General features: G+C 39.7%; 3 protein-coding genes across 4 annotated transcripts; 1 reads left to right on the top strand and 2 right to left on the bottom strand.

The window, feature by feature from the left end:
- Window positions 1-125: 125 nt before the first annotated feature.
- Window positions 126-5,255, top strand: LOC137955350 (probable magnesium transporter NIPA6). The gene is made up of 9 exons (XM_068802254.1): window positions 126-478; window positions 573-629; window positions 722-812; window positions 1,092-1,252; window positions 1,357-1,484; window positions 1,582-1,719; window positions 3,529-3,621; window positions 3,700-3,817; window positions 4,708-5,255. The coding sequence occupies exons 1-9, from the start codon at window positions 316-318 to the stop codon at window positions 4,836-4,838; spliced, it is 1,080 nt and encodes a 359-aa protein (XP_068658355.1). The 5' UTR covers window positions 126-315; the 3' UTR covers window positions 4,839-5,255.
- Window positions 5,256-6,347: 1,092 nt separating this feature from the next.
- On the bottom strand, window positions 6,348-16,768 carry LOC137955351 (nuclear transcription factor Y subunit C-9-like). Of its 2 annotated transcripts, XM_068802255.1 has the most exons (3): window positions 16,593-16,768; window positions 6,753-7,494; window positions 6,348-6,678 (listed from the first exon to the last, which is right to left on the bottom strand). In XM_068802255.1, exons 2-3 carry the CDS (start codon window positions 7,438-7,440, stop codon window positions 6,473-6,475), a joined length of 894 nt encoding a protein of 297 aa, XP_068658356.1. In that variant the 5' UTR covers window positions 7,441-7,494; window positions 16,593-16,768; the 3' UTR covers window positions 6,348-6,472. The 2 variants fall into 2 exon arrangements, with proteins under 2 accessions (XP_068658356.1, XP_068658357.1); XM_068802256.1 differs by having other exon boundaries at window positions 6,457-7,494.
- A 614-nt stretch (window positions 16,769-17,382) lies between these two features.
- On the bottom strand, window positions 17,383-25,386 carry LOC137957154 (uncharacterized). The gene is made up of 9 exons (XM_068804887.1): window positions 25,060-25,386; window positions 24,889-24,959; window positions 22,753-22,960; window positions 22,125-22,659; window positions 21,540-21,791; window positions 21,204-21,395; window positions 21,048-21,122; window positions 18,463-20,859; window positions 17,383-17,815 (listed from the first exon to the last, which is right to left on the bottom strand). The coding sequence occupies exons 1-9, from the start codon at window positions 25,215-25,217 to the stop codon at window positions 17,513-17,515; spliced, it is 4,191 nt and encodes a 1,396-aa protein (XP_068660988.1). The 5' UTR covers window positions 25,218-25,386; the 3' UTR covers window positions 17,383-17,512.
- Window positions 25,387-26,120: the final 734 nt, after the last annotated feature.

Raw genomic sequence — 26,120 nt, 5'->3', positions numbered from 1 at the left:
TCGGCTCGGCTCGATGCCACCCCTGGCTGGGCACAGGGTACGGGAAACTCTTTTCCATCTTCCCGGCTCGGGAGTCTTGCGCTTTCGTTTTTGGACCGGCAGGTGGGGGCGGGACTTTATTCTCTTCGTTAACGATCAAGCTTCCGGGAGTTGGAATCTAAAGGTGGCCGGATTGAAAAGGAAAAAGAACGGAAAAAACTTGCGTGTGATTCTCGGTTTCTGCGATTTTGTATATTGGAAGGATTGGGTTATCGTCACGGATTATTGTGCCTGTGGCCGGCGGTATTGGATGACCGGTCGCCAGGCGTATGAGTGATGTCACCGTCTTCTCCGAATGGGGGATCGGCCGGTTCAGTCCTATACTCGGACAATTTGAAAGGATTTCTGCTGGCGGTACTCTCTAGTGCGTTTATAGGGGCGAGCTTCATTATCAAGAAGAAGGGACTCAAGCGTGCGGGTGCTGCCGGTGTTCGGGCAAGTAAGTTTTTGCTTTGATAGAGGGATTTGTGATCCTAACCTTGACGTTAAACGGGTTTTTAATTCTCGGTTTTGGCTTTAAACTTGAACTTAAGGTGGTGGCGGGTACGGTTACTTGTTGCAGCCGCTCTGGTGGGTTGGAATGTTTACTAGTAAGTTGTTTTTGACTTCTACTTGTATTTAATTTGTCCCTTTGATAGGTGTTTGGGTCAGTTTTCTGATATTTGAGCATGGAGTTTGGCAGTGATTGTTGGAGAAATTGCGAATTTCATAGCCTATATTTTCGCCCCTGCAGTTCTTGTGACGCCGCTAGGTGCGCTGAGCATAATTGTGAGGTAAAATGGAAATTTGACAATTTTTTAGAAGATTGAAAGTGAGGAGCTAGTGCTCCTTGATTATTTTTTTTTTGAGAGAATGGTGTGAATGTATTACTAAAAATAAATATACATACCTTACTGTACAAAAAAAAGTATGTATATAAAAAAAAGGGTGCAACACGAGGATTTTTTTTTTTTCAAATATAAGAATGGTATCCTTGTTCTTGCTCTCTCTATGACAACGATGTTGTATCCCAAATTTGTAGTTTTATTAGATATTTGTGTTGACATTTGCAGTGCTATTCTGGCACATTTTATACTGAATGAAAGGCTGCAGAGAATGGGGATTTTGGGTTGTGTACTTTGTATTATAGGGTCTACAGTTATTGTGCTTCATGCACCAGAAGAGAAGACTCCAAGTTCAGTTGAAGAAATTTGGACTTTAGCAACCCAACCAGGTTAAAGAGCTACTGTTTAGTTTAGTTTAGTTTTTTTTTTTTTTGACTATTTTTTTTTTTCTGTTTTTGCAGAGCCTAATTTTGAAATATGCTTCTTTATTCAGGTTTTCTTCTATATACTGCTTCTGCAATAGCTGTAGTTCTGGTGTTGACGTTGCATTGTGCTCCACGATATGGACAGACAAACATACTGATTTATTTAGGAATATGCTCTGTCATTGGCTCACTAACGGTAATATTTGAGTTTGAATGGAAATCTTTCTGGCATTGTTTGGTTTTCTGTGATCCTTTTTGATACTTAGTTTGTATTTTGAACTTATCTGTTCCAGGTTATGAGTATAAAAGCTATAGGTATTGCAGTAAAGCTCACAATAGAAGGTTATAGCCAAGTTACCTATTTCCAAACGTGGGTATTTGCCATGATTGCCATCACATGTATCATCACTCAGTTGAATTATCTGAACGTGGTGAGATTCTGTATTAAGTGTCTGGTTAAACAATACCAGGGATGTCAATTTATATTTGATTATTAGTTTATTTTGAAGCAATAAACATGTCCTTTCACTTTCTTTGAATCACTAACTACCAAAAACTTCGAAAAGTTTTGTTCATTAAACAATATTTGCTCCCTGCATGCAATTAATTGTTCACAGTTAAGTCTAGAGCAGAGCCTGGCAACCTTTGGTAGTGTAGGGTTTAGGGTTTAGGGTTTAGTGTAAATTATTACATGTTTCATTTCATATTTTTGTGCTTAGAGAAGTTTTTTCTACACGCATATAAAGACTCAAACTGACTGATATGAGGTCAAATATATCCATTTTTTAGTGTCAGAGTGGCCTTGGCAAAATCAAGAGGACATTGCTAATGTATGTGCCAAAGGTTAAACGTGGGCTTGACGGAGATCTCCCTTAAAATTTGTCAGTTACCTAGTTTAGACAATTCTGCATAAGAAAATACCACTAATGTTTATACAATGGGCTTACAAGTAGGCAATCTTTCCTTCTTTCTTTTTTTAAGAAAAAAATTATTTCATTAAGGGCCAAAGGCCAAGCAGCAACCTACATAGAGGGGAGATCATTACAATGAGAGATTGCTGAGGTACTCCCACTTTGGCAAGTTAAAGTAGGCAATCTGAGCACTCAAAAGATCATAGCATTTAGAGAAAACAGTGACAAGGACAGTATTGCTTGCCCTTTTATTATTATAATACAAGTGTCTTTTTACCTGTAGTGTTCATGGCTTACTTTTTGGAAAGACTGTCAGTTGTAGTGGCTGTACGTTAAATATAAATAAAATCAGTGACAACCGTGTCAAGTTCCAGCAACTATGATCTATTATAAATCATAATCAAACTTACCGGTGACACTTCTTTCTCTCTCTCCCTCTCTCTCTTGTAAGCCAAATTTTCCTTGGCACAAACGCACCTTTGCAACTGTTCCGAGTTTGCATGTATGAAAAACTGCTATCAAAATTTTCTAAATTGATCCTTCCCCTGTTCCTTTTTTTTGTTTTTAGGATCAACTTCATGTTTTTGCCGTGGTTTTATGTTCAATGATGATGCAGGCTCAAGTAGTACACAAGTACCTATTTATAGTCAATCTTTCCGGGGACCCAAGATTGAAAAAAATCGTATATGATTTCCAGTGCTTTAATTATTATTAAAGCTATAAAAGAGTTGCAGTCCAAGAGTTATAAAGCAGTCTTCTGTATTTTTTTATTATTATTTTGAGAAAACTTCAGTATTGGCTTAGAAGGCGGTTTTTTTACCTGGTTTCTTATTTTAATGAATTCAGAAGTTGGTTGTTAGTGTGTTTCTTATTTTAGTCATTTTCTAAGTATTTTTTCTGGAACTCAAGTGTATTAGGTTAAGTGTCCTATCTATTCTGTGGGAACAAGTGTTTTTACTCCTTTTTACAAATGAAGACTGTATTAGGCAGTCTGCTGGTCATCTTAAGACCAGTTCAAGAGCTTCATTTTTTCCTTTTTTACTTGGTTTTTTAGTTTATATGCTTTCTTTCTTTTATTTGTCAATGAGGCTAAAGTCCCTTCTCAGACTAGAACTACTTTGATAACATATTTTTAGTTGTATTGAGTGTCTTTAGATAAATTCATGCTTTTGCTGTCCGACTGGGATCATGCTTGACTATGAAGTTGATGTCTTCAGGAATATATATATATACACACACACACACACACACACACTCACCAGCTTGATAAGGGTTTGGGAGAGGATTTTGAATAAAATCTTATATTTTTAGTGCTGGCATTTTGTGCAGGCATTGGATACTTTCAACACAGCCATTGTTTCTCCGATCTATTATGCCATGTTCACTTCTCTCACGATTTTTGCAAGTGCCATAATGTTCAAGGTATCATACTGCTTTATGGATAGAAATTTGGACACCATTAGGGACAAACTCATATACCCTGTTCCTGTGGTTATGTAGGATTGGTCGGGGCAGAGTGCTAGTAATATCACATCAGAAATTTGTGGATTGATAACAGTGCTTTCTGGAACCACTGTATTGCATTTCACGAGAGAGCCAGATTCTCAGCCCATTACAGGTATATGGAATACAATGACCTGTGGAACCATTATCAAACCCTTAGATCTGAATCTAATAGCTAATTTGAAAATTGATTAAGGTAATGTCTGATGATTTGAGTCATATTCCTTTTTGCTTGTTTGTCTTGAGTGAGAGTATTTGTCTAATTATTCTAGTATTTCAATGAGATATAATTCATGATTTACATTCTTCAAAATATCTCTTGCCATCACCTTTTGCCATATCTATAATAGGAAATAAGTGTCTAGTTTCCTCTTACTTTGGTCTTCTTTTAACATGGAAGTCAATTTTGTTGAATTTCTGGAAAAGAGAAAGACTTCTCTAACTAAATGTAATTTGAGTACAAAAGCCTCTATTTATAATAGAGGAAACAATTAGAATCTAATTACAATTAAACTACCCTTATCCCAATTACACCCAAAGTTAAACATTGAAAGATAAGTCCTAGAATAATTGAATAATTGAACATAAATAGAATACTAATATAACGAAAACACCTTTAAACTAAAACTCTTCTATGAGACCTCCTTCCATAATAATTTTGGCTCTGTAAGACTTCTTGTTGTGAGAGTCATGTGAGATTCTTCCATACTACTCTTAAACAAATTTTTACTTATTTAAAACACAATTAAGAGAATTTTTTTTCTTATATTTAACACTTTGACTGCTTATGATTTGTTCTTCTTTTACTCTTCCATCAATTAAGTGTCCCACCTGCATGCTCTGTTTTGGACATTATCTGAAGTGATGCTCTGCATGTGACTTGATTTTTTGTATCTTCCTTTCATTGTTTTTCTTGTAATGTTTTCTAGAAGTTTATGACTTAACAGAAGATTCATAAGGATGAGTATATCATCTCTCAAGCATCATGTCATTGTTGTGGTACAGAACTTTATTCCCCGCTTTCTCCCAAAATATCTTGGCATATACAAGGTAATGGAGACCTTTTGAAGCACAAGGAGGAGAACGGGTCACCACCGGACATTTTCACAGTTATCCGTCCAGACTACTTCTTGTAAATAGATTTGATCCCCCCTTTGCCAAGGTCCTGAGGCAGAAGCAAGTAGAGCCAGTGGACCTGCAACTCGTGTTGTACATAGGAGATTAGAACTGCAAGAGCCCTTGCAAGTAAAACTATCATACAATTTTTATTTTTTATTTTTGCCCTGTTTCATTTCCATTTGTTTTCTCTAGTAGGTTGTAAATCTAACAGCAGCCTTCTTGTGTTCTTTGTTTGCCAGTCTAAGACTGCTTTTCCTGTTGTTTGTATGATTATGAACCACAGTGTCTGAAGCAGGGTGTGTGGGACCTGTACGTCTCCATGCCCTTGCATGTAGTGAGTAATTTTTTTTTTTTTTATTTTATTAATATTTTTTTGTTGGAAATATGCTTGATCTATTTTGTGCTCCGGTGGCTGGCAGGAAGAGATGCATAATGAAAGCATAAAAAAAGGCTGTTGACTTTAGATAAAGGTGGCACAAGCATTTCAATTGCTATGGGACTAAAGTATCTTAATGGCTAAGAATTTGACTGAAAATCGAAATTATTGTTATCAGTCAAGGAGAACAGGTTTTCCTAAATTCACATCATGGGTTTTTTGTTATCAGACCCAGGAAAATTAATGTGGGATTGGGTGAGTTTGGTGTAGTCAGCTGAGTCACTGAGTCAATTGATGTTGTTCCCTTCAGACTGAAGTGAAATTTCTCACACAAAGGATATTGTTGTAAAATAAATGAGCAACTTTTGGAAATAAAATACGGTTGACATATAAAATAAATGAAAAACATCCGGAGGTAGACATTACTGAGTTGGTTAGCATATGATACAATTTGAATTTAGAGATTAATTTCATTTTACACCATTTAATTTAAAGTAACACTTGGTGGTTGTAGTGGAAGAGCTCCCTTGTTTGATAATAGACCAGACAAGAGCCTTTGAACTTTGGTTGTAGAAAAATAGGACTTGGGAAGATTAATTTAATTGATGGAAAATACTAAACTGGTCTGTTCAAAATAATAAAATATTGATTATTATAAATAATATTTAATATTTAATAAAAATGATTAATTTTATAGAAAGAAAGAGAATAAAACATAATGCTACTTTGATTGGGGCAAACAAGGAAGTAATCCAAATCACAAACATAAAAGAAAACATTTAATACGTCATAATGGAAAGATAACCAAGAGATTCAATAGTGACTTTTTCTTATCTATGACAATAAATCCAAAGAAACCAATTCTAAGGGTGTTTTTCTTCAAATCTAGAGTGTCTTCTCTAGACCCAGAGCATCTTCTAACTCAATGTAATCTAATTGTAATGGGTAAAAAAGAAATGAAGAGAACAAATTACTAGAAAAAGTCATTTTGAAGGTATTCATTCAAAATAAACTTACCATAATGTCGCCAAACCACAGACTCTGAATAACAAACAATAATTTAAAAGATTTTGCTCAACTCTGCAAGTGATTCTAAAGACAAATAAATATTGTTATTGCGCCATCCAGTTCAGTCCAGTCGCCAGAAATATGAAGGGCCTTCATTAATTTCTGACTATATTCGAATAAATATAAAAGGTAGCCTAAAACAAATCTTCATGTAGTGTTTAACCGAAAACTCTGCCACTGAGCAAAAAATGAGAAAAAAAACTGTACTTAAAAAAGAGCACCCGAAACGTACTCTTGACAGTTGCGCAACCAAAACAAGAACTTTATAAAATAGGCAACCTTGCACAGTGACGAGCATCTGACAAATACAACCGCATACTTACACAATTTCCCAGAACATTCTTTGTTACTCAAGAATCTGAAGTGGGTTGCTGCTGCTGTGTCTGTTGCATTTGAGGTTGCTGTTGCCACACCTGCTGAGCCATGTAAGGGCGAGGCTGTTGAGCATACAAAGATTGATTAATGACAGGTGTACCCATGATCATACCTGGTGACCCAACCTGCTGGCCTGGCATATAATAGTAAGGTATAGCTTCTGAGGGTCCTCCAACAAGTGCAGTAGATCCGCCGGTCCTTGGGAGTGATCCAAGTACTTCATCCTTAGTCTCCTCCCTGGGCACAATATCCACCAGAAAATCAAAGATATCAGTCCTTGTGATTGCTGCTGCAATGTCATTCTTCTGAAGTGTCCTCCTTTTATTTTCCTCAGTGTGGTTCCATGATCGTAGTGTCAACTCCAAGATAAACATCTCACATGCCTTGGCAAATACCACTGGGGCCTCGGCTGAGATCATCCTCACATCCTCATCTGCCTTCATGATTTTCTTGATCCTTGCTAATGGAAGACTATGATTCTTAAAGTCAGTTGTTTGCTCAACTTCTTGGAACTGATTAGCCCAAAAGACCTGAAGTTGCTGCTGGAATTGCTGTTGCTGCTGCTGGTGGATTTGCTGATAAGCCAGTTGTTGCTGTGCAAGTTGGGCAGGAGAGGCAGCAAAAGCAGCAGACTGCCCTGGGGATTGAATGGCTCCTGCTTGTGTAATGACTGAACCTGTACTACCAGAGCTAGAGACCATCATTTGGCTACCTTGATAGGGTGCAGTAACATATCCCATTGGAGCAGCACCGCCCACAACACCTATAACTTGGGGCTGTCCATGACCTTGATGATCCATTCTAACTGGCTTGATGAAAGCTCAAAGCTTTTTATTGGTGAGTTCTTTCAGCCTCTGCAGTTAGAGAACAAAAACAAAAACATGGCTTAGATCAACTGTTCTTCAATGAACAGTATTTTTCAGTAGGGAGGTTGGCCAAATCGAAATCTTAGGTCACAATATTGGAAAAGAAAGAGCAAAGAAAAGAATACAAAATGGATGCCAACATATACATTCTAAAAAGTAACATAGATGAAACCATGTTATTATTTAAGTGAAGGAAATGCTCTCTCCCCAACAATTTAATCACTTTCTAACAAGCCATCAGCCTCCCTAGGAATTGGACAATTTCACAAAACAAGAAGGCCCACTTTCCCAGTATGAAAACGAAAACCATGCTAATCAATACTCTACCAGAAATAGTTTGTCGATGGTGTTGTTGTTATCAACAAGCCTGGTTCCCACTATGTTAGTATACTACAAGGATCCCCCTCACCCTCCACACACACCATTCAGGGAAAAAATCGACCCTCCCCATTCCACTCTAGCACTTCATTTCTACTCAAGTCACTTTTCTTCCCTCTCTCTCTCTCATTTCAGTCTTTTGACTGACATTGACAAACTTCACCACGTTCCGCTACTACTAAAGTCTCCCTGAAGATGAGAAAACCATCCTAAACAATCAACAATCATCTGAGAAAATTTAGTAATAACATGTTCTAAGTAATGCTTGCTAAAGCCGAGTGTCAACTCAGTTAAACTGTGACAGGTTACAATCACTAGATAATCCATACCTCCATGAACATCAGTTCAGGCCAATCCAATCCCCTACTTGCTTGTTTATTCTAAACAAGGGTCCATGCTTTCCTTCTTAACATATAATCTAACAAATGGGACCTACGGAGGGGTTTATTTAAACAATTCCCACTTCCACTCTCACCAACTAGTCAACTCGAGTCATTTGAGGGCTAGATATGTTCACTACAAATACAGTGAACCGTGACTAAGATGGTGTAAATTTAGGTTACATACAAGCAAGCCAATGCAATAAAAGAGCTTTTTCTTAAATGTTTTATAAGGAGCATATTGACATTATTTGAGTAAATTGCCATCGTCCATTTCCATTTACAATTAAAAGCAACTTACATTACTATGTCAACATTGTTATAAACTAAAATTTATACATACAAAGCCACAATGCACACTGAGAAAAACAATAAAAATGTATCTATTCTGGTCCAATCATAGCATATAGGCTACGTAACATAGTCCAGGCCCTCAACATATTTTGAAGTATATGATCAAAACTTTTAAAAAAGTTCACTATTCAAGCATAAATTATAAAATTAAACCAACGAATAAAGAGTGAGCCAAGATTTTCACAAAAAGAGGCAAAAGGCCTATGAGTGTTCACAAATTTAAGAAGAATCTAAACAAAATATATACAAGGAAAAAGAGAATCTCGTTATTTAGCCCAATATAAAGTCTTAAGTCGAGATCATACAATCATAGCTGCAGTAAGTAGATTTAGACATTTTGAGCTCTTCAATTTACCTAGGATTTTTTATATCATCTTAATTGTCATTTAAGCCAGCTATTGCAATGCCCTTGGGCTTCATGAGGGCTCATGTTAGGGCTCATCGTTTTCTTTTAGGTTTTAATATTTGTTTAATTATGTCTAATGTCTTGGACCTTTCAAAAAAAATAATGTTTTAGTGATGATTTAATATTGACCTCTAATTTTTGGTAATCAATTCTATTAATTCATGTTTAGGCTCAGATCCAATACGAAGCTTCATAAATCTTTCATCAGCTCAATTGATAAATGAGAATTACAAATACTTGACAATGGTCTTGGGTGTGAAGCTCTCTTGGTAGCGATTTCCAAAGGCATATGGTGGCACCTCCATTTTAATCCTTATTCTTTTTCCTTAATTTAAATTTTTCTACTTTTCACTTTTTAAGTTGTATGTTCAGTTCTTCAATACATTTCTCTAAAAAAATTTTAAACTGTGGCACAGTTACTTGTGTGCCACAGTTCAAGCTACTGCAGCACGCACTATATCTAGTCATTGCAGCACTAACCTAAATATGTTAGGACTTCCCTGCCATCTCTTTCCAAACTTGTTCTCTAATTCTCACATCCTATTTGTCTTCTTCGCGCTTTTTCTTAGGAGGCATGGAAGCCCCAAAAACTAGACAAGGATGAGAAGACTCATCCCTGGCAAACTTATCAGCTAAACTGTATGCAGCAAGTAAGTTACATGGTCAGGTGATCTGAAGAGCAGTACAGTGCCCTATCTTCAGGGAGGAAGGGAACCTTTTTCTTTCAAATTTTATAATAATGAGAAGGTGGACTCCATTAAGAGAGCTCCGGATAGGGGGAGAGGAATCTTCTTGGAACCATTTTACAACTAATGCCGAATCTCCTTATATCACCAGTTGGCTGCTAAAGTGCTGAAAATATAACTTGATTTCAGTTAGCAAGGCATTTATTTCCACTTCAACCAAATTGAGCTGTTCTGCAGTGCCTGAGTAGGCCATAACACATTGACCAGAGCAGTTCCATATTGTTTTGGAACTGAACTTTTTATTAAGAAGGAAGCATAAACACAAGCAGGGGAGCAATCCAGTTACAATAAGGGATAACAAGGAAACCCCATTTTTAGCAAGAGAATCGGCCAAAAAGTTGGGTGACCTTGGAATGAGCCCAAAAGCAAGAAAAAAGGTAACTGATGTCTTTTATCTCCTAGAATGTGGTCCAGTGTCACTAGGGAGGGTCCAAAACCGAGGAGGAGCACCAGGAAATCACCACACTAGAGTCACCTTCAATCATGAGAAGGCTAGAGAAGTGGTCCCAGAATATGATAACGCCTTGGAGTAGGGCCATGAGCTTGGTGGAAGTAGAATCTGAAGTACCCATCGGCCTAGAGTAGAAGATCAAGGTGGTACCGTCAACACTCTGAATAACCCTGCCAAAATTAGCAGGTCCAAGGTTCCCCAAGGCACTACCATCAAAATTGAGCTTCAACATCCTAGGGGGAGGGGGCTCCCATTTTTGCAAGGAAGGGCCGTGAGAAAGACCAGACATTTGGGCAAGAGTCCCACAGCAACCACGAAAAGGAAGGCTACCAAGGCTGAGAAGTTCCTTACGAGAGTGGATCCAGGTAGAGATCTGACCAGAGATGCGACTAGAGACATCAATGACATCTGAATGTAAGTAAGGCAGGTAGAGAGGAGAATCTTGCCCATCCTCAGAATGGAAGATCCGAGTAGCATGCAAACAACATTGTGAAGGTCAAGAGGAAGGTAAGTATGGATGCCAACCAAAGGAGCAGTGGGGGAGAACATGGGAGACGCTCTCATCAGCAACCCAACAGGAGCAAGAGATGGGAGGGGCCATGTTTCCCCGCTTCCAAAGATTGTCAACTGTTAGGATCTTATTATGCCAGGCACTCCAAACAAAAATCTGACCTTTGGGGGTGCAGATCACTTCCAAGCCACATCGGAGAAGTGCAGCTCATCACTTCCAAGCCAGCTCGAGAGGTGGATATAGGCCGAGGCAACAAGGAAGGTCCCACTATCAACAAGTTTCCACAGTAGTCTATCATTAATATGGCTCCAGATTTTTTATGGTACAAAGGTTGCCAAGAAAAGCACATGCATCATGTGCTTCAGAGTTAGATACCCCACGTAGCATTGTCCCCGATTCCAAGATTCAACTACTAAAGCAGAAGGGTGACGACTAAGGGCAAAGAGAAAGGGATAGGACTCCTAAAGCAGTTGCGGACCAATCCACCAATCATTCCAGAAGTCAATGCTCTGGCCATTGCCAATGAAGAAGCCGACAACTAATTGGAATATGGGGAGGAGAGTGAATAAACAATGCCAAAGGGAGGAGAGTCTATGCCTAGAGTCACTAGATGTCCACCAAGGTGAGTTGTTGTGCAGCTTGGTAGCAACCGTGTTTCTCCAAATAGTGCCAGGGAGAAGTTATATCTCCAAAGCCACTTGAGAAGAAGAGCTGAATACATATTCTTGACCGGCCGGATACCAATACCACCAAGACTTTTTGGTTTGCAAACGTCTTTCCATCCAACCAAATGATATTTGAAAGCATCCTCCACTCCACGCCAAAGGAAGTGTTTTTTCATGTGCTCAATGTTGTTGCAAATAAAGGCGGGGCAAGGGAGGAAGAAGAGGAAGTGTATCGTGAGCCCGGAGATGCATGAGTTCAGAAGGGTGAGCCACGCAACTTTGGAGAGAAGATGACCTCCCCTATACCCAACCTTGGTGTCAAGCTAAAAGGGCCAATGATCCGATCCAGCTAGGTTAAGGACTTTACCAGCAGCACAATTTTAGAGACGCAGCTAGTCACCAGTAGCAAGGAAGAGGTCGAGCTTAGATAGAACTGGAGTGAAGCGTCCATTTGACCATGTCAAGGTCTTACCTGACGTGTTGATCTTTTCCAGTTCACAGCTACCAATGAAGTCAATGAAGCCCCTCATAGAGGAGGAGATGCGGCTGGCACAGGGAGACTTCTCATTGCAGTAACGGATAGCGTTGCAGTCTCCAGAAAATAAACAAGGGGCCAAAGTTGAGTGACAAGAGTGAGCTCCTCCCATACTGATCGCTCATGGTATCTCCTGGGCCATAGACTCCAGCAAGACACCGAACAGTTACCTGAGCATACGTCAAACAACTTAAGGGCTTTGGAGTAATTACCGAGAACAATAGCCACAAAATTGACCTGGCAAGTGCCTGAGAGGACGAGAATGCCCACCAGAGTGGCCAATAGCAAGAATGGCAATCCAACCGAAGGAATTGTAGTGCCAAAGATCCTGGACAGTAAGGTCATCCAATGATTGTGCCTTATTTTTTTTAAGGATGACAATAGTGGATTTGCTAAGCTCCAAAAGACTACGAATGGTGGCCCTTTTCCTTGAGGAGTAGACTCCACGGATGCTCCAAGAGGTAGCTATCATTTCTTCCTTGGTCATCAACATCGCCAGGCAGCCTCCCCAAGTAAACAATTCCTATTTGGACATCTTGTTTGGGCGACTGGATTCATGTTCTTAATTTTGCCACCAAATCCATCATCTGCTTTCAGATATCAACATCATACTTGTGTCGTTTGGATTGGAGTTCAACAACCAGACATTGAGATCTTTCACCCGGTGGAGGTACAAGAATGCATCCAAAGTCAGCATCTAGAGGATACTGGACGAGATTGCTCGACTCCCCTTGAAGTAATGGCCTTTGGGTGGATTTTCCTTTTCTACGATATGTGGAGGTCAGGGGGTGGGGTGTGTGTGTGGAGGCTCAAAGAATTCCAAGAAAGCATTTTCAACAATGGTGCAGGCAGAGGGTTGGATAATGTGGGGGGAAGTGGCAGAGTCTAAGTCTCAGAGAGGGTTGGTGGAGGGGTTGGAATGGTGGTCAAGAGGATGAGAAGGATGTGAAGGTGTGGCTGGAGTATTGTGAGAAGTTGAGGAAGGACTGGAGTTTTCCATGCTGGAAAAGGGGGGGAATTGTGGGCGGCTGTTTCAAGAGTGTCTGGGTCAAAAAAGGGAAACTGACAAATGTGGAGTCTCAGGGTTATTGTTTGTCAGGTGCAAACAGATGCTTCAACTGGCAGTAGGGAGGCATATGAAGTTGTGTTGCAGTGACCAGTCAAGAGGGGCTATGTGGATGTGGGGGTGTGGGTTGGTTGGACGGTGTAGGGTTGGTGGAAAGATCAGAGAATGCCTGGTGCATGTCTAGTTGGCTGGCACAACATGAGTAGGTGTTAGTCTGGTTGGCCAGGACATCGGTATATGGGCACAGGTCAACTCTTTTGGGGGTTGGAGCCGAAGTACACGGGAAGTGAGCAAGGGTGGAGGGGGCTGGGGGCTGGGGGGGACAGGCCAGAGTGACAATGGGAGGTAGCAAGCGGCCAGAAGGTAGGTCAGTGTGGTAGCTTGTTCAAGGAGGCAGGTGGGCTGGTGGCTGGTTGGGTCAAGGTGGTTTGAATTTGAATTTGGATGCTAGGAGGGAAAAGGTGAGTTATCATCTCAGTTGTGGCCCTGACTCAGTAAGGACTCTGTGGCTTCCACAGGCCAGTGGCAAGGTTGACAGTCAACGTCTACAGCCAGCCAATGGATGGGGCAAAGATCGTCGAAGGTGATTTTGACCCAGAAGGAGAGAACTCCAACAACCAATTGTATCATCTGATGACCAGACTAGAGAGAGTTGGGGACAATGAGTACCTTTGAAAAATCTAGCCTGATCATATGGGCAGTGGTATCATCAAGTTTGATGAGCTAGCCAAAGGAACTTGCAATTTCAGTAACTGTAGAGTCCTGCCAGAGTTCAACCAGTAAGCCCCATATTACGAATCCACTGGCCGACAGAGGGGTTTGAGGAGGATGGAGTCCATTTTCTGATGCCCATGCTATTGGATTCAGGTTCTCGTGGATGCTCAATAGTTGTGGCCATCTAGGATATGGAGGAGAAATGGAGGAGCTAGTTAAGGTGTCCAAGGTATGAGATTTTAGGAGGTGCTTGAAGTTGGAGTTGTGTGGAGAACCAGGTGGCGATGGGTGTTCCATCCAGAAGCATGGTAGGGGAAGTGACGGCTGAGGAGTTTTCTAGACGTTTCTGTCCATCGGTTAGAGAGTGAATGGATAGGGAGCTAATGAGGTGATAGGTAGGTGCTTTGCTGGTATTGGGTGATGCAGTGATGGTGGTGGCTAGGGAGACTTAGGTTGAGGGTGTAGTGGTGATGTTAGAGAGTATTGGAACATCAGTTGGGTTGTTGGGAGTGTGAAGGGTGGTGGAGGCCATGACTGGGGTGAGAGTTGAGAGGTTTTGGAGAAAGGTTTTAAAGGTCTTCCTTCCGAATCCAGAATCTATAGATTCAGAGATATATATCCAGGCCATAATGATCCCCCTCCTGCATAGAGTGATTTTGCATTTCCAGGCAGATCGATATTGTTGGAGAGATAGTAAACAAGTTCTCCAGTCTAAAGCTGTCTGGATCGCAGTGTGAGTGGCAATCCATGGTAGCAAGGTCAAATTGCTTGATGAAGAATGCGCAAGCAATGTCTGGAATGGAGATGAAAGTCCTCTTGTCACCATTGCAGACCGTGAAGCCGATTGCTGAGCCAGATCTTTCAACCACCTTGGTGAAGGTGAAAATGGTGTTGGCATGATGGAAGGATAGGAAGTTTCTGTTACCAGCCAAGATGGACCTCCATTGGCGTCTCTTAGTGTGCTTGTTCTTGACAACTTGCCAGTCATTCTCCTTCAGTGGTGTGCCAGTGTGTTTTTCTGGAACCTCAGGGTGGTTGGGGACAGATGTCTTTCTTGCTGGATCTTTGTAATGGATTTCACCCTTCCATGATCAATCTCACACCGTCTCCTTGCCATGGTCTCTTTCCAGGTCATGCTCTTCCAGATTTCCTTGGTCTCCTCCTCGCACTCGCTCCTTCTTATTTCCTGGCACTCTTCCTCCTTGCTCTTGCTCTTGCCCTCTTTCTCTCATCCCTCTTAGAAAGCACTTCCATATAATACATCCTACACCCACAAGCCCAGATTCCTTGGAGCTGCAGCTGAAGTTCAACTTCAACCAATTGCTTGATGGGGGAGACCACGAGGCCCTTCCAGGAGTAGGGTGGTCACTAAATTAAATGACATCATTCCAGTTCTTACGGACAACTGAGCTGCTAAGCAAGGGGAGAATGCCAAGAACACTTCATTTTCTTTTTCAAACTTCAGTTCTTTGGGTTCAGTAATAAAAATAAAAATTGAGGCACATTTGAGATTGCTAAACTTTTGATCTGTCCACAAACCTTATTAGCCTTATTAAAAAAAAAAAAGAAACCATAGTTCTACTGTTTGTTCGAAAGATAATGTTATTCCGTTAGAAATCTATATGCATGTAGAAGATTATCAACCATAAATGCATTTCCTTATTAGGATCCTTTTATATGCTCCTGTGGTCATTTAGTTAAATTTTCAAGGTTAAAATTAATTCTTTTACAAACTTCAGAGGAATTAAACTATTCACAAGACACCATATTCTTCATACCATCTGGTGCCTTGTTTTAGTGCCTTGCTTAACTCTTCCTAAATTCAAACTCTTTGGAGTCCTACTAGATCACTCATGAACTGTCTCGCATTTAATTGCATAGGGTACCACATCCAAACCAAGAAAACGGTAGAACCAAACTGTAAGGCACAACTACAAATCCCTTCAATCATAGTCACATGAAAAAATTCAATTTCTACATTAGTAAAGGTATAAATTAAATCTATAGTTTCCTTCTCAATTTACCACAAACAATCAACATCCAACTAGATTCAAAACTAAAAACCATCAAAACCAGTTTATAAGCATGAGAGGACAAATGATTACTCTATGAGACAATGAAAGTAACTGTCGTTTGTTGTTCATAAGAATCAAAGCTGTATCAAATTAAACCCAGAAAGAGAAAGCACAAAATGGACATTTCGCATCTGTTAAGGCTGACAAAGGAACAAGTCGCTTTTCTAGAGAGAACATACAAGAAAGAAGCAATGACATCATATGGATGCCACGACTAGGTCCCAGCATGTCTGATTCTGGTGAGAAGACCAACCAAAAAAAAAACAAGTCGGGAGGGGGGAAGGGAGGGCGGGAGGGAGAGCTTTTGGAGAAATTATTAAAAAGTTGTAGATCACATCAGCAAAACGAAAGAAACTAAAAGTATGAGACAGAATCCACCATTGGCAAAACAAACTTTCTTCATCTTCAAATTGACCTAACGAAAAGGGTTTCATGAGAACATAAGAGAGCATTTTCAGCCCAGAGAACCAATAGCACTTTAAAAGTGGCATGCTACTATCCCATGATAATCATGGAATGCTTTATTCCTATACGTGGATTATAATTAAGAGGAATTATGATATATGTGGCTTGCAAAATACTTTTGAGCAGTAATCCACTTGAATGTTCATGACCAAGTTAAAAGAACACAGAAAAGAAAACAAAAGGAACAGCTGTTTCCGATGTGCAATGCATATAAGGGTGGGTTTGCTTAAAACCAGCGTGGACTGACCATGAATCTCATGAAAACCTATCCGAAGCTATCTTGGGGCAGACAGTTAGAGAGGTAGTTCTACCCTATCATATAGGGTAGAATGAAGGTTACCTGCGCCGACAACGGTCGAGAGAGCGGACGTTGTTCTCAGGAAAGCAGCGACAGCGCCGGAGGGAAGAGGGGGAGGGGCGACTGGCGTTCTCTGGACGGGAGCTCAAATGAACCCGTAGTCGAATGTGACTTTTTCTCCGGAGTCGGTTGTATTTTACGAGGGACTATAAAGTGTCTAGAGAACTGAGACTGAAAAGTTGAGCGGTTTGTTCACGTCCCTGTTTCTTATTAATAGAAAAATAAATGCTAAGAACACTTTTGAGATTTTTTACTACTGACCGGGTTAGACTCAAGACGAGTCAGGTACTGAACTCAGGGTGAATCAAGTACCATACTCAAGGTGAGTCAGGGATGACTCGCCCAACCTATATGATAGAAAAAATAAATGCTAAGATTCATTCGAGTGACCTACCAGGTAACAAAATATTCATTATGACTAGTCTATATGGCTCAATAACTAGACGCATGTTAATAAGGAAGCCCACATTATGTCATGCAGGTTTTTAGTGTAGGCTGCGCAGGTGGGTGCGTGCTGCCAAGGCTGATTGGCTGGCCTGGTTGGTTGTTTGGTTCAAATTTTAAAAATTGAATTTGGGGATGAGGTTTGAATTTGAATAATCTTGAGATTTTGCATTGTTAAAGCCGTAATTTCTCATAAGGATAGGGTTTGAATAAATGATTATATAAATAGGGCCACACACTGAATCTAAGCAACGTGACACTTGCTACCATACCAAGTACAACTTTTACACAAACATCATTGTACAAAAACGGGGTACCAATCAAAACAACAACAACTTCTTTTACTTAATTATCGATCCCTTACCATACAAAAGAAATGGGCAATTTTATGTCTATAAAATAATTCGTAAAATCGCAGGTCACAAATCATCGGCCAACCCTAGTCAAAAGGCAACGATTCACGACGTCCACAACCCATACATGGCCTGCAACTGACTCAAGTCAGCTGGCTTCAGAGACATTCTATAAAGCTCTCTGAGTTTCATAACATCCAGTTTATTCGTAGGACTCACTTGAGTCGACGCAGACGACTTGGTTGCGTTCCCAGACATGGCCATTGCCAAACAATTCTTCAGCAGTCCCCTCAACTGATCCCAGAATTTGAGTTCCATCCCAGCATGCCCTTCACCCAGACAACCCGAACCTACTTCTTCAACTATATGACGAGCTTCAAGAAGCTGGGATAGTGCTGATTCCATCATCTGCAGTAGAAGAGTCGCATTGAATGATTCATGAATTACAGAAAATAAAAAGCATATATAGAAGAAAAAAATCGAAGTCTTCCTTAACAATGACATGATAACAAGGAAGTTCCGGATCATGTTAAATAAGTTGATCCAAGTTAAGTCACTTCCCAAGTAATAATTACAGGATAGTTTTAACTGGATCCATCAAACGCCTCTTTATGACCCATACACATGGAAAATTTTGGGTAAAAGCCGACTTACAAGTGCCCCCTTCAGTACCATGTTAAAATTGAGTCTAGACCGACTCAAAACAACTAATCAAATCAGAAGGTCTCTTCAAGCAATAGTTACAAAAAAATTCTTATCCTCAATCCATGAGGGATTCTTCGTAACACCGAGTGATGCAATAAAAAACCAAACATCAGAAAATGGACAAAGGTTGTCACTTGGAATTGGATATTACTTCTAATATCTAGGAACACCCCATGAACCCACACCTTTTTTTTTTTTTTTTTTTGAATGCCATGAACCCACTCTTGAAGGAAATATAGGGTCTAATTTCTCAGAGAGGCAATGACACAAATAAAAAAGAAGAACAATCTTAAAAGCATGTGCATTTAGGTCCATGTGCAGTAAATAAAATGGTAAAGTATGAGACGTACCACATTTGAGTGAAAAGAACTGGATAATCTCAATGATAGGGCTGATCGCTCCATGAGAATGGTCAGGTGCATAGTGGGATGTGTCCGTGGGCCATAGAAATCCATAGATTTTTGCCAGTTCCTCTCTGCTAAAGAAGCATATCGCTTGACCTTCTGAGAAAGGCTGCCTTCTCCTCTTGACAAATTAATATGTTTCTCATCTAGCTTCAAAAACTTCAAACAGCAGTCCCTGTGGTAGCACGCAAGCTGAAAATAAGCATAAGCAGCCTCCTGTTTGCGCAAATCCCCAATAGATTCATAAATACCTAATGCCTCCCTGATAGCATCATTGGCCGAGATTTCATGCCCCACTTCTTTCTTGGATCTCTCATCAGCAAAAATCGGGATATCTAGGAGATTCCCACTTTCACTAACTTCACTTGAAGAAGTATCTTCTCTCGCCAAAAGCATCCCCAGCCTAAGATACGTATGGGCATATTGTGTATTCACTTCATTCCACAAGTTGCTTGGGACTAAACCGGGCCTATCCCCTATAGAATTTAGTTCTGCACAAGCTGCACCATAATATTTCAGAGATGCACCATACTCTAACTTGGCGGTCTCCAAAGCTTGCTTGTATGCATTTTGGAAAAGTGCATCCTTTCTGTAAATTTCAATTTTGCTCACTACAGCTTCAGCCAATGCTCTTCGACCATGCCCCAAATTACAATTGATCAATATAATATTGGTATGATCAGAAATTTCTTTAAACGCTTCTATAGCATTGATAAAGGCAAGTTCAGCATTCTGTAAGTCATGGTTTTCTACCCTGCACCGACCAAGTTCATTACATGCCCATCCTTTCTTTTTAACTACAGATTCCAATTCTATTGAACCAACAGGAGGATTCAGAATTGCTTTCCTAGCTGCATCATAACAAGCTATGGCCGCTAAGAGATTAGATTCTGCATCTCCAAAAGTGGGCCCATAGAGATATTTGAATATGCCTCCAGTTTTCACCTTAGGAGCATCTTTGGCATGTGATTCAGATTCAGATCCCACACTAGAACCCTTAATGTGTCTATGTAAGGAAGCCTGTCCAAGTTTATCGGCAGTCAATTCATAAACATCAGAAACAGGTGCACTTGCACAACCTAATTCTTTTTCTCCTCTAACCATATCATTATCATCTTTTCGAATTTCAAAAGGTGAACCTGAAGGATTTTTCAAATTTGACTTTTTAAGATGTTTTCTTCCATAAGAAACAGATCCTGCATTCCCACTGCTACTGCTAGCACTACTACCACTACTTGCTCTGTCACTTTGGCAGCTGCAATTGATTAAAGAACATGAACTGCAATTTTGCTTGTACTGTCCCAATGATTTCTTGAGCCTCTTCACTTCTTTCACAACCTCTGATGGAACTCTCAACTCGCCGGGAGATGATTTCTGCTCCCGGTCCTTTACAGCTTGTTTACCACTTACTACATGGTATTCAACATATGTATCCCCAACAAGTGTCCACGCCTTAGCCCAGAAGAGATAATCAGAAGAAAACTGATCTAATGTACGACATTCTCTGATGGAACACAAATTTGATTTTTTTGCATTGTTTCGAACAGCATTCTTCTTACCAGTTAACTTTAACTGTGAACAAGAAGCAGAAGAAACATCAACCATAGATGAGATAAATTGGGTGTCTTCAAGATGTTGAGGCATCGACCCATAAACAGAACAAGCCAACTCCACAACCTTCAGAGCTCGGTGAAATTGCCCATCCTCTTTATAAGTTTGTCCAAGAGCTAAATAGGACTCACCCAGTAATAGAACAAGTTTCCACAATTTACTATCCACTTTGGATGAAGCAAGCCATTCCCGAATGTCGCAAACTTCAATGCAATCAGGATCACCACATGCACATAAGGAAAACTGGGCAGATGAAGTTCGTTCCTGACCTTTTGTTCCATGATCAAAAAGCTCCTCTTCAGTGTCTTGGAGTTGGCGCTTCCATCGAAGTGATTTGATGGCTTGAGATATGTGGTGTATTGCAGCCAACTTTGAGGAGATTGGATCAGAAACAGTTTGAACCACATGTGGCCCTGATTCAGAGATTTGGCACATAGCAAAGTTGTCTTTGCATCCACTGCCTAACATTGTTCCTGTCGCAGATGCTTCAGGCATGGAATCTTGAGTAACTGTTTCATCTTCAACTGAAGAAACACCTTCTGAGTCTTGTAAAGGGATCTTATCTTGGCCAACTGATTCAAATGATGTAATAAAAAAATCAGATGATTCATCTTCCACATCAGTGACTGTAGCTTCAGATTCGAGAAGAAATGATTCACATGTTAAGTCCAGTTCCTCATAACACCCCAAAATGAGCCTTGCAAATTGTTCGTGGGCATGTGCACGAACGACCTGTCTTACAAGATAACACATGTTGTAAGCAACTTAGCGTGGTGATAGTCATAACCAAATGAGATTGATACACTGGACAGTTAAAGCTAAGATGGGCAAAGCTGCAAAAGTGCCCACAAATGAAACTTATTGAAGAATGTGAATCAAACACAACAGCTTGAGAAACAGAATCAGTAAAAATAATTTACCAAATGGTCTTGCTCATTAAGAAAATCCAAACACTTTCTGAAAAGTCTTGCACACTTCACCCTACTACTAGAAGCCTGCATCAAAGACCAGTAGCTTAGGATGTTATACTTTTTCATAAGATTAGTAGGTAAATAAGAGATAATAGTATCTTTTACCTTTGAAAGGGATAGCCTATGTGCCAGGCGATAAAGGAGAGTCCCCAATGAAAGCAAAGAATCTCTCCTTACTTTCTGCATAAAAGAAGGGAGTGAGCTACAGCTCTTCTCATCACTGACAGGTGAATGGTTCTTTGGTATAACAGAAAGATCAAAAAGTTGAAGCGCATCTTCTCCAGCACTTTTATAGAGCTGAAAGAATAAGCAAACCAAACAGTAAGTCCATTTCAATAACTTCACTCAGAAAAAAAAATTCATGAGAGAAACAAATATCATATATAGATACACATGCTAACCCAGAAAAACAAATGCTAACCCAGAAGGACAAATGCATACCCAATAAGCACCAGGATCTTGCTTGCAGTTATCCTGAAGAAATCTCAGGACAGAGAGTCCATTTTGTTGGACAACTTGAGGATGAAATGCAGGAGTGCCATCGTCGGAGATGCCCTTGAGTAAGAATATATCATCTGTCTTGAGAAGTTCATATCCTTGAACCACACCATTTTGATGGTAACAAATGGCTAACTCAGGCACACTCGCCATCACATTATCAAGCCAAGCTTCAAGCCATGTTAATGGAGTAACCTGACAAAGCAAACAAATGAATGAAAGAAACACATTGTCAAGGTAAGCTTCAGGCCAGGTAATGGAGTAACCTGGCAATGCAACAAAAGAACGAATGAATGCAATGACCCAATCCTGTGCAGTTCCGGTTTAGCACTTTGGTGATGCGGAAATATCATTACACTAAATGTCATATTTGAGTCTATAAGAACTCAACTAACATACTGAGAATGCCACATCTAGTTCCAGGACTAAACTTCAAACAGGCGCTCTGGCTATTATAATTCATTTTGTACAGGATGTGTGAAGGCACAGATTCACAACTGTGATGTGTCTGTATAGATGGCATATTACCTGTCGAGCAACATCCCACAAATGCAAGCTCACAGCTACATATTTCTCGGTGCTGAACAGAAGCAAATCACTGCCCAGTAGCATCCGGAAGTTGTGAAATCGCCAAAACAAAACCCTTAAAAATTCATCATTGCCGATTACCCTGAACTTCTCTGATTCTTGCACCGGGCCTCTGGGATTTTCTCCCATTTGAGAGGTTTTCCTGAGAGCATCATGCCTCTTATTCTGTTTTTTCTGCTTACTACTTCCCCAGAGAAAGCTGTCTTCATCTCTCTGATGAAAAAACTGACCACTAGATCCATGTTTTGGAGGCGAAGACGAAAGAACAGAGTCTTCTTCTCTAGATTCAAAAACCCCAGGTGATATTGTGGAGCTTGACTGATCTTCCGATGGACCATATTTAGAAGAAGGTGGGCAATCACAAGCCTCTGCTCTCACAGAATGCATCGCAAAATTTAGAAGAATAGATTGATCACCAGATTTAGTTTGGTTGCTTTGCCTTCTAACCAGTTTTTCTCCCTCTTCAACATCAGGCCTAAATTTCTTGAAAAAGTTAGATACATGTACACATTAATATTTATATAGCTGTGTTAAAAATTGAAATAAGATTTCAAATAAGATAACATACCCTGTATTAAGAATAAGGGTCTGTCCTATCCGCTTAACTGCGACAGATACTCGAGCCTTGGAGTATGGTATTTTAAATATCTGTTTAAGGATGTCTGTTGGAGCAACCACATCTATCTCATCTCCATATTCCGCAAGACCAGATACAGCAAGAGCATCACATCTTCTAGCAAGGTTTTGGCAAATAGACCCACTTTCTCCACGCGAATCTATGAAAAGCAAAATAAAAAAGGAGCTTAGGGTGGTTCATAGAACTTCCTAACCTGAAAATCTACTTAATAATGTACATCAAATAGCTCCAAACAACAGAAAAAGAAAAAAGTTAGAAATGCAGGAAGGAAAGATAAATCATCTATGTGGGTTAGCATGAATAAGAAACTTCCCAAGTGAAGGAACTTCTTAGATGTTGAGCCATATTTTTCAAGAATAAGGAAACATAATTGGACACGGGTGACCAAAAATAGTTGGGAAAATGCATGATGGGGATAAAAAATATAAAGTTTCCTCATGAAGAAAAAGAATATCTTGACCATTTGGCTCTTCAGCAAGTTTAGTAGACTTAAAAACTTAAATATAGTTGGGATTTATCTCTAACTTTACTCTTATATTAAGTGGGTTACATTTATTTGGGCTTTATCGGAGTTAGTTTTAGCTAGATGTCTGAGAAGATTCACATCATAAAGGCACTTCCTTTCTTGCTCTAGTATCTATTAGATGTCATTTGTGTTAGTTAGTTTAGATTTTGAGGCTCGACTTAATAAATCTATTACAAAAATTACTATGCAGCTAATTGTGTTCAAGCCTAAATAGGTGTTTTTCTCCAACATCTTGTTGTGGAGGAAGGTTCTGTTTAGTAAGGTAGGTATATTTTCTCTCAGTAATACATTCACACTTTTTCTCAAAAAAAAAAAAAAAAAAAAAGTCTGTTTCCACCATTCATGTCTTAAACATAATTAAAGCACCTCCAAAAATTAAACTCCTCAGTCTACTACATCAGTGCATCTTTTGCTTACATCCATACCTGCTCATTAGATATTTGATGCCCTTTTTGTTGTCTCACCAGAAAGAAGGATTAGAAATGTGAACAAATGACAAAGTGGTTCTCTCAAGGCATCCTAATAATGTTCACAACATCCAAAAGTCTTTCCTCTTTCTAGAAATCTTGTCCCACTCATCTCCAAATATGACAATCTTGCATTCACAGGTTTTCACATATTTTACTTTCATATAATCCCATCTTCCTGGAACTCCAAGATGGATAACTCCATATCAATGCAGAAGGAAGTCTAAACACTCCAGCCAAAAATGGGACTTTAATGTAAGTCCTAACCACCATCAAGCTAGAAATTCATGTCTCAATTAGCAGGCCAACAGGTTATTCGGAAAAGAAGACAGTAATATTAAAGTTGGGTTGAGGTTCATCTCAAAAGGACTAGCCAAAGTTAAGAGGCCTTTTTCCAGCTAACAACCACAAGATTTTCCCCAATATTACTCAATGTAGGGTTATTTCCACAGATAGTTATGTAATTAGTATGCACTCATATACTTTCATTTCCAAGGGGATAGAATGAAGCTCTGAATTTCATCTTTGTCAGAGCAAGAAACTAATTAATGTCTGCTCCCATTTCTAGCTATGAGATGGCTGTGGGGACATGTTAAAGAGCATGTACTTCATCCGCAATGAGAAAATTTCTGACAACGGAGGTTCGAATCTTCATAATGGTTATTTAGACTACAACTGCTACTCATCTTCCTATTGTTAGTGATCACTGTAATCGAGTAGAAAACATAAGTTAACTTGTAAATTCAAGATTCGGGTCTATCATCAATATCAAACATGCGAATAGCTCTTTCTTGTGTTGCAGTTAAACTGAAACAGTTGCCGAACCCAGTGCAAAAAGCAGAATGAAGCCAAAGATTAGTATTGAAGTGCTTATTAGTAATTTTCCTTGTAGTTATGCAGCAGAGATTAAAACAACAGAAAAAGAAATTAAATTACTTGTTCATATGTGCCAAAGAACATGAACTAACCACATTCTCGAACTATAAACTGAACTGGAAACAACATAGCTTCAAGCTGCGCAAACGAGTCATAACTTCCTCTTGAAAAAGTTGAAAAAAAAAAAAAAAAAAGTACCATTGCTAATCAAAGGGGGAGTGTTGAGATCAGTTTCCGTGGGAAGCATTCGATATCGAGGAGCGGTGATCCTGGATAAATAACAAATGCCACAATAACTCAATTATTGATGTTTTACTTCGAAAGAACAAAAATACCAACAAAGAGAGTGCGAGAGAGAGGAGTTAGTACGTTTGAGATGATGGAACCAAAGCCGACTCCGAGAATCGAAAAGCATCATCTGTAGGAACAGGAAGAGTTCCGCATATGAATCCGACGGGCTTGGGCTTCGCAATCTCTAGTCGCCCCACGCATTGGAGCTCGCCTGAGAGCTCAAGCTGATCTTCCATCGTTGCTGCAACGCAGTGTGGTGAAGCCCGCTTTAGGGTTTTTCCTCCATTAATAGAAGCTCAATTCAATTTTGTCCAAAATCGCGCGACCCATCACCCGCCGCTACAACCAGGAATTTCTCGCTTTCTGACAGGAAGACAAAAACCAGGGTTAAAACTGTTCGCTACAAGGGGTACCCGTTGTGAAGGATCGTGCTCATTCTAGAATCATCCTATGTAACAGAAGAATTCCCACTGGACGACCATTGCGAACGCTGACAATGGACCATCGAAGCCCAGGGGGTCGAAGAACTTAAAACTATTTTAGTGATCCATTTTCTCCGGGTTTTTTTTTTTTTTTTTTTTGTTAATTTGTTCATTAGAAAATATAAGAAGAAAATTATTAATAAAAAATTACAAATTAAGATAGATTGTAAATTTTCTAACTTAATAAATAATTAAATTTTAATTAAATATATAAAACATTTTATTATTGCTAATTTGACATTTACATATTATCTTCTAAAAAAACTTAAATGTAATATAAAAATTAAAAAATATATATTTATAAAAGAGCACAATTCATGTAAATAATTCATTTATTTGGCCTAGATTAATCCCTTGAGGGTGTGGATGTTGTTCCTAATCCTTTGAGTTGATACAACTTGGGAGGAGGAACTTGGTTTTAATCCCTTGTGCATAAAGATGGGTCTGTAGTCCATTTTATGTCGTCAGTCAGGTGGTGGTCGTCGCTCCTCTCTCTCTTCATCTTCTCTACAGAGGCTCTGCTACAGTCATCTGATGAAACCCCCACCCACTAGAAGGAGTAATTAAGTAATCAAGTGACGCTCAGACGCGTGGTGGCGAAGGAGGGCTTTCAATTTTTAAATAGAAAAACGAAAAGAAGAGATGGCCAAAAGGTGG

This window comes from Aristolochia californica, unplaced genomic scaffold, assembly GCF_029961685.1.
Source record: "Aristolochia californica isolate CCGP_79_NKW_82.1479 unplaced genomic scaffold, dmAriCali1.0.hap1 SCAF_2, whole genome shotgun sequence".
Taxonomy (NCBI): Eukaryota; Viridiplantae; Streptophyta; class Magnoliopsida; order Piperales; family Aristolochiaceae; genus Aristolochia; species Aristolochia californica.
This window is presented reverse-complemented; position numbering and strand designations above follow the sequence as displayed.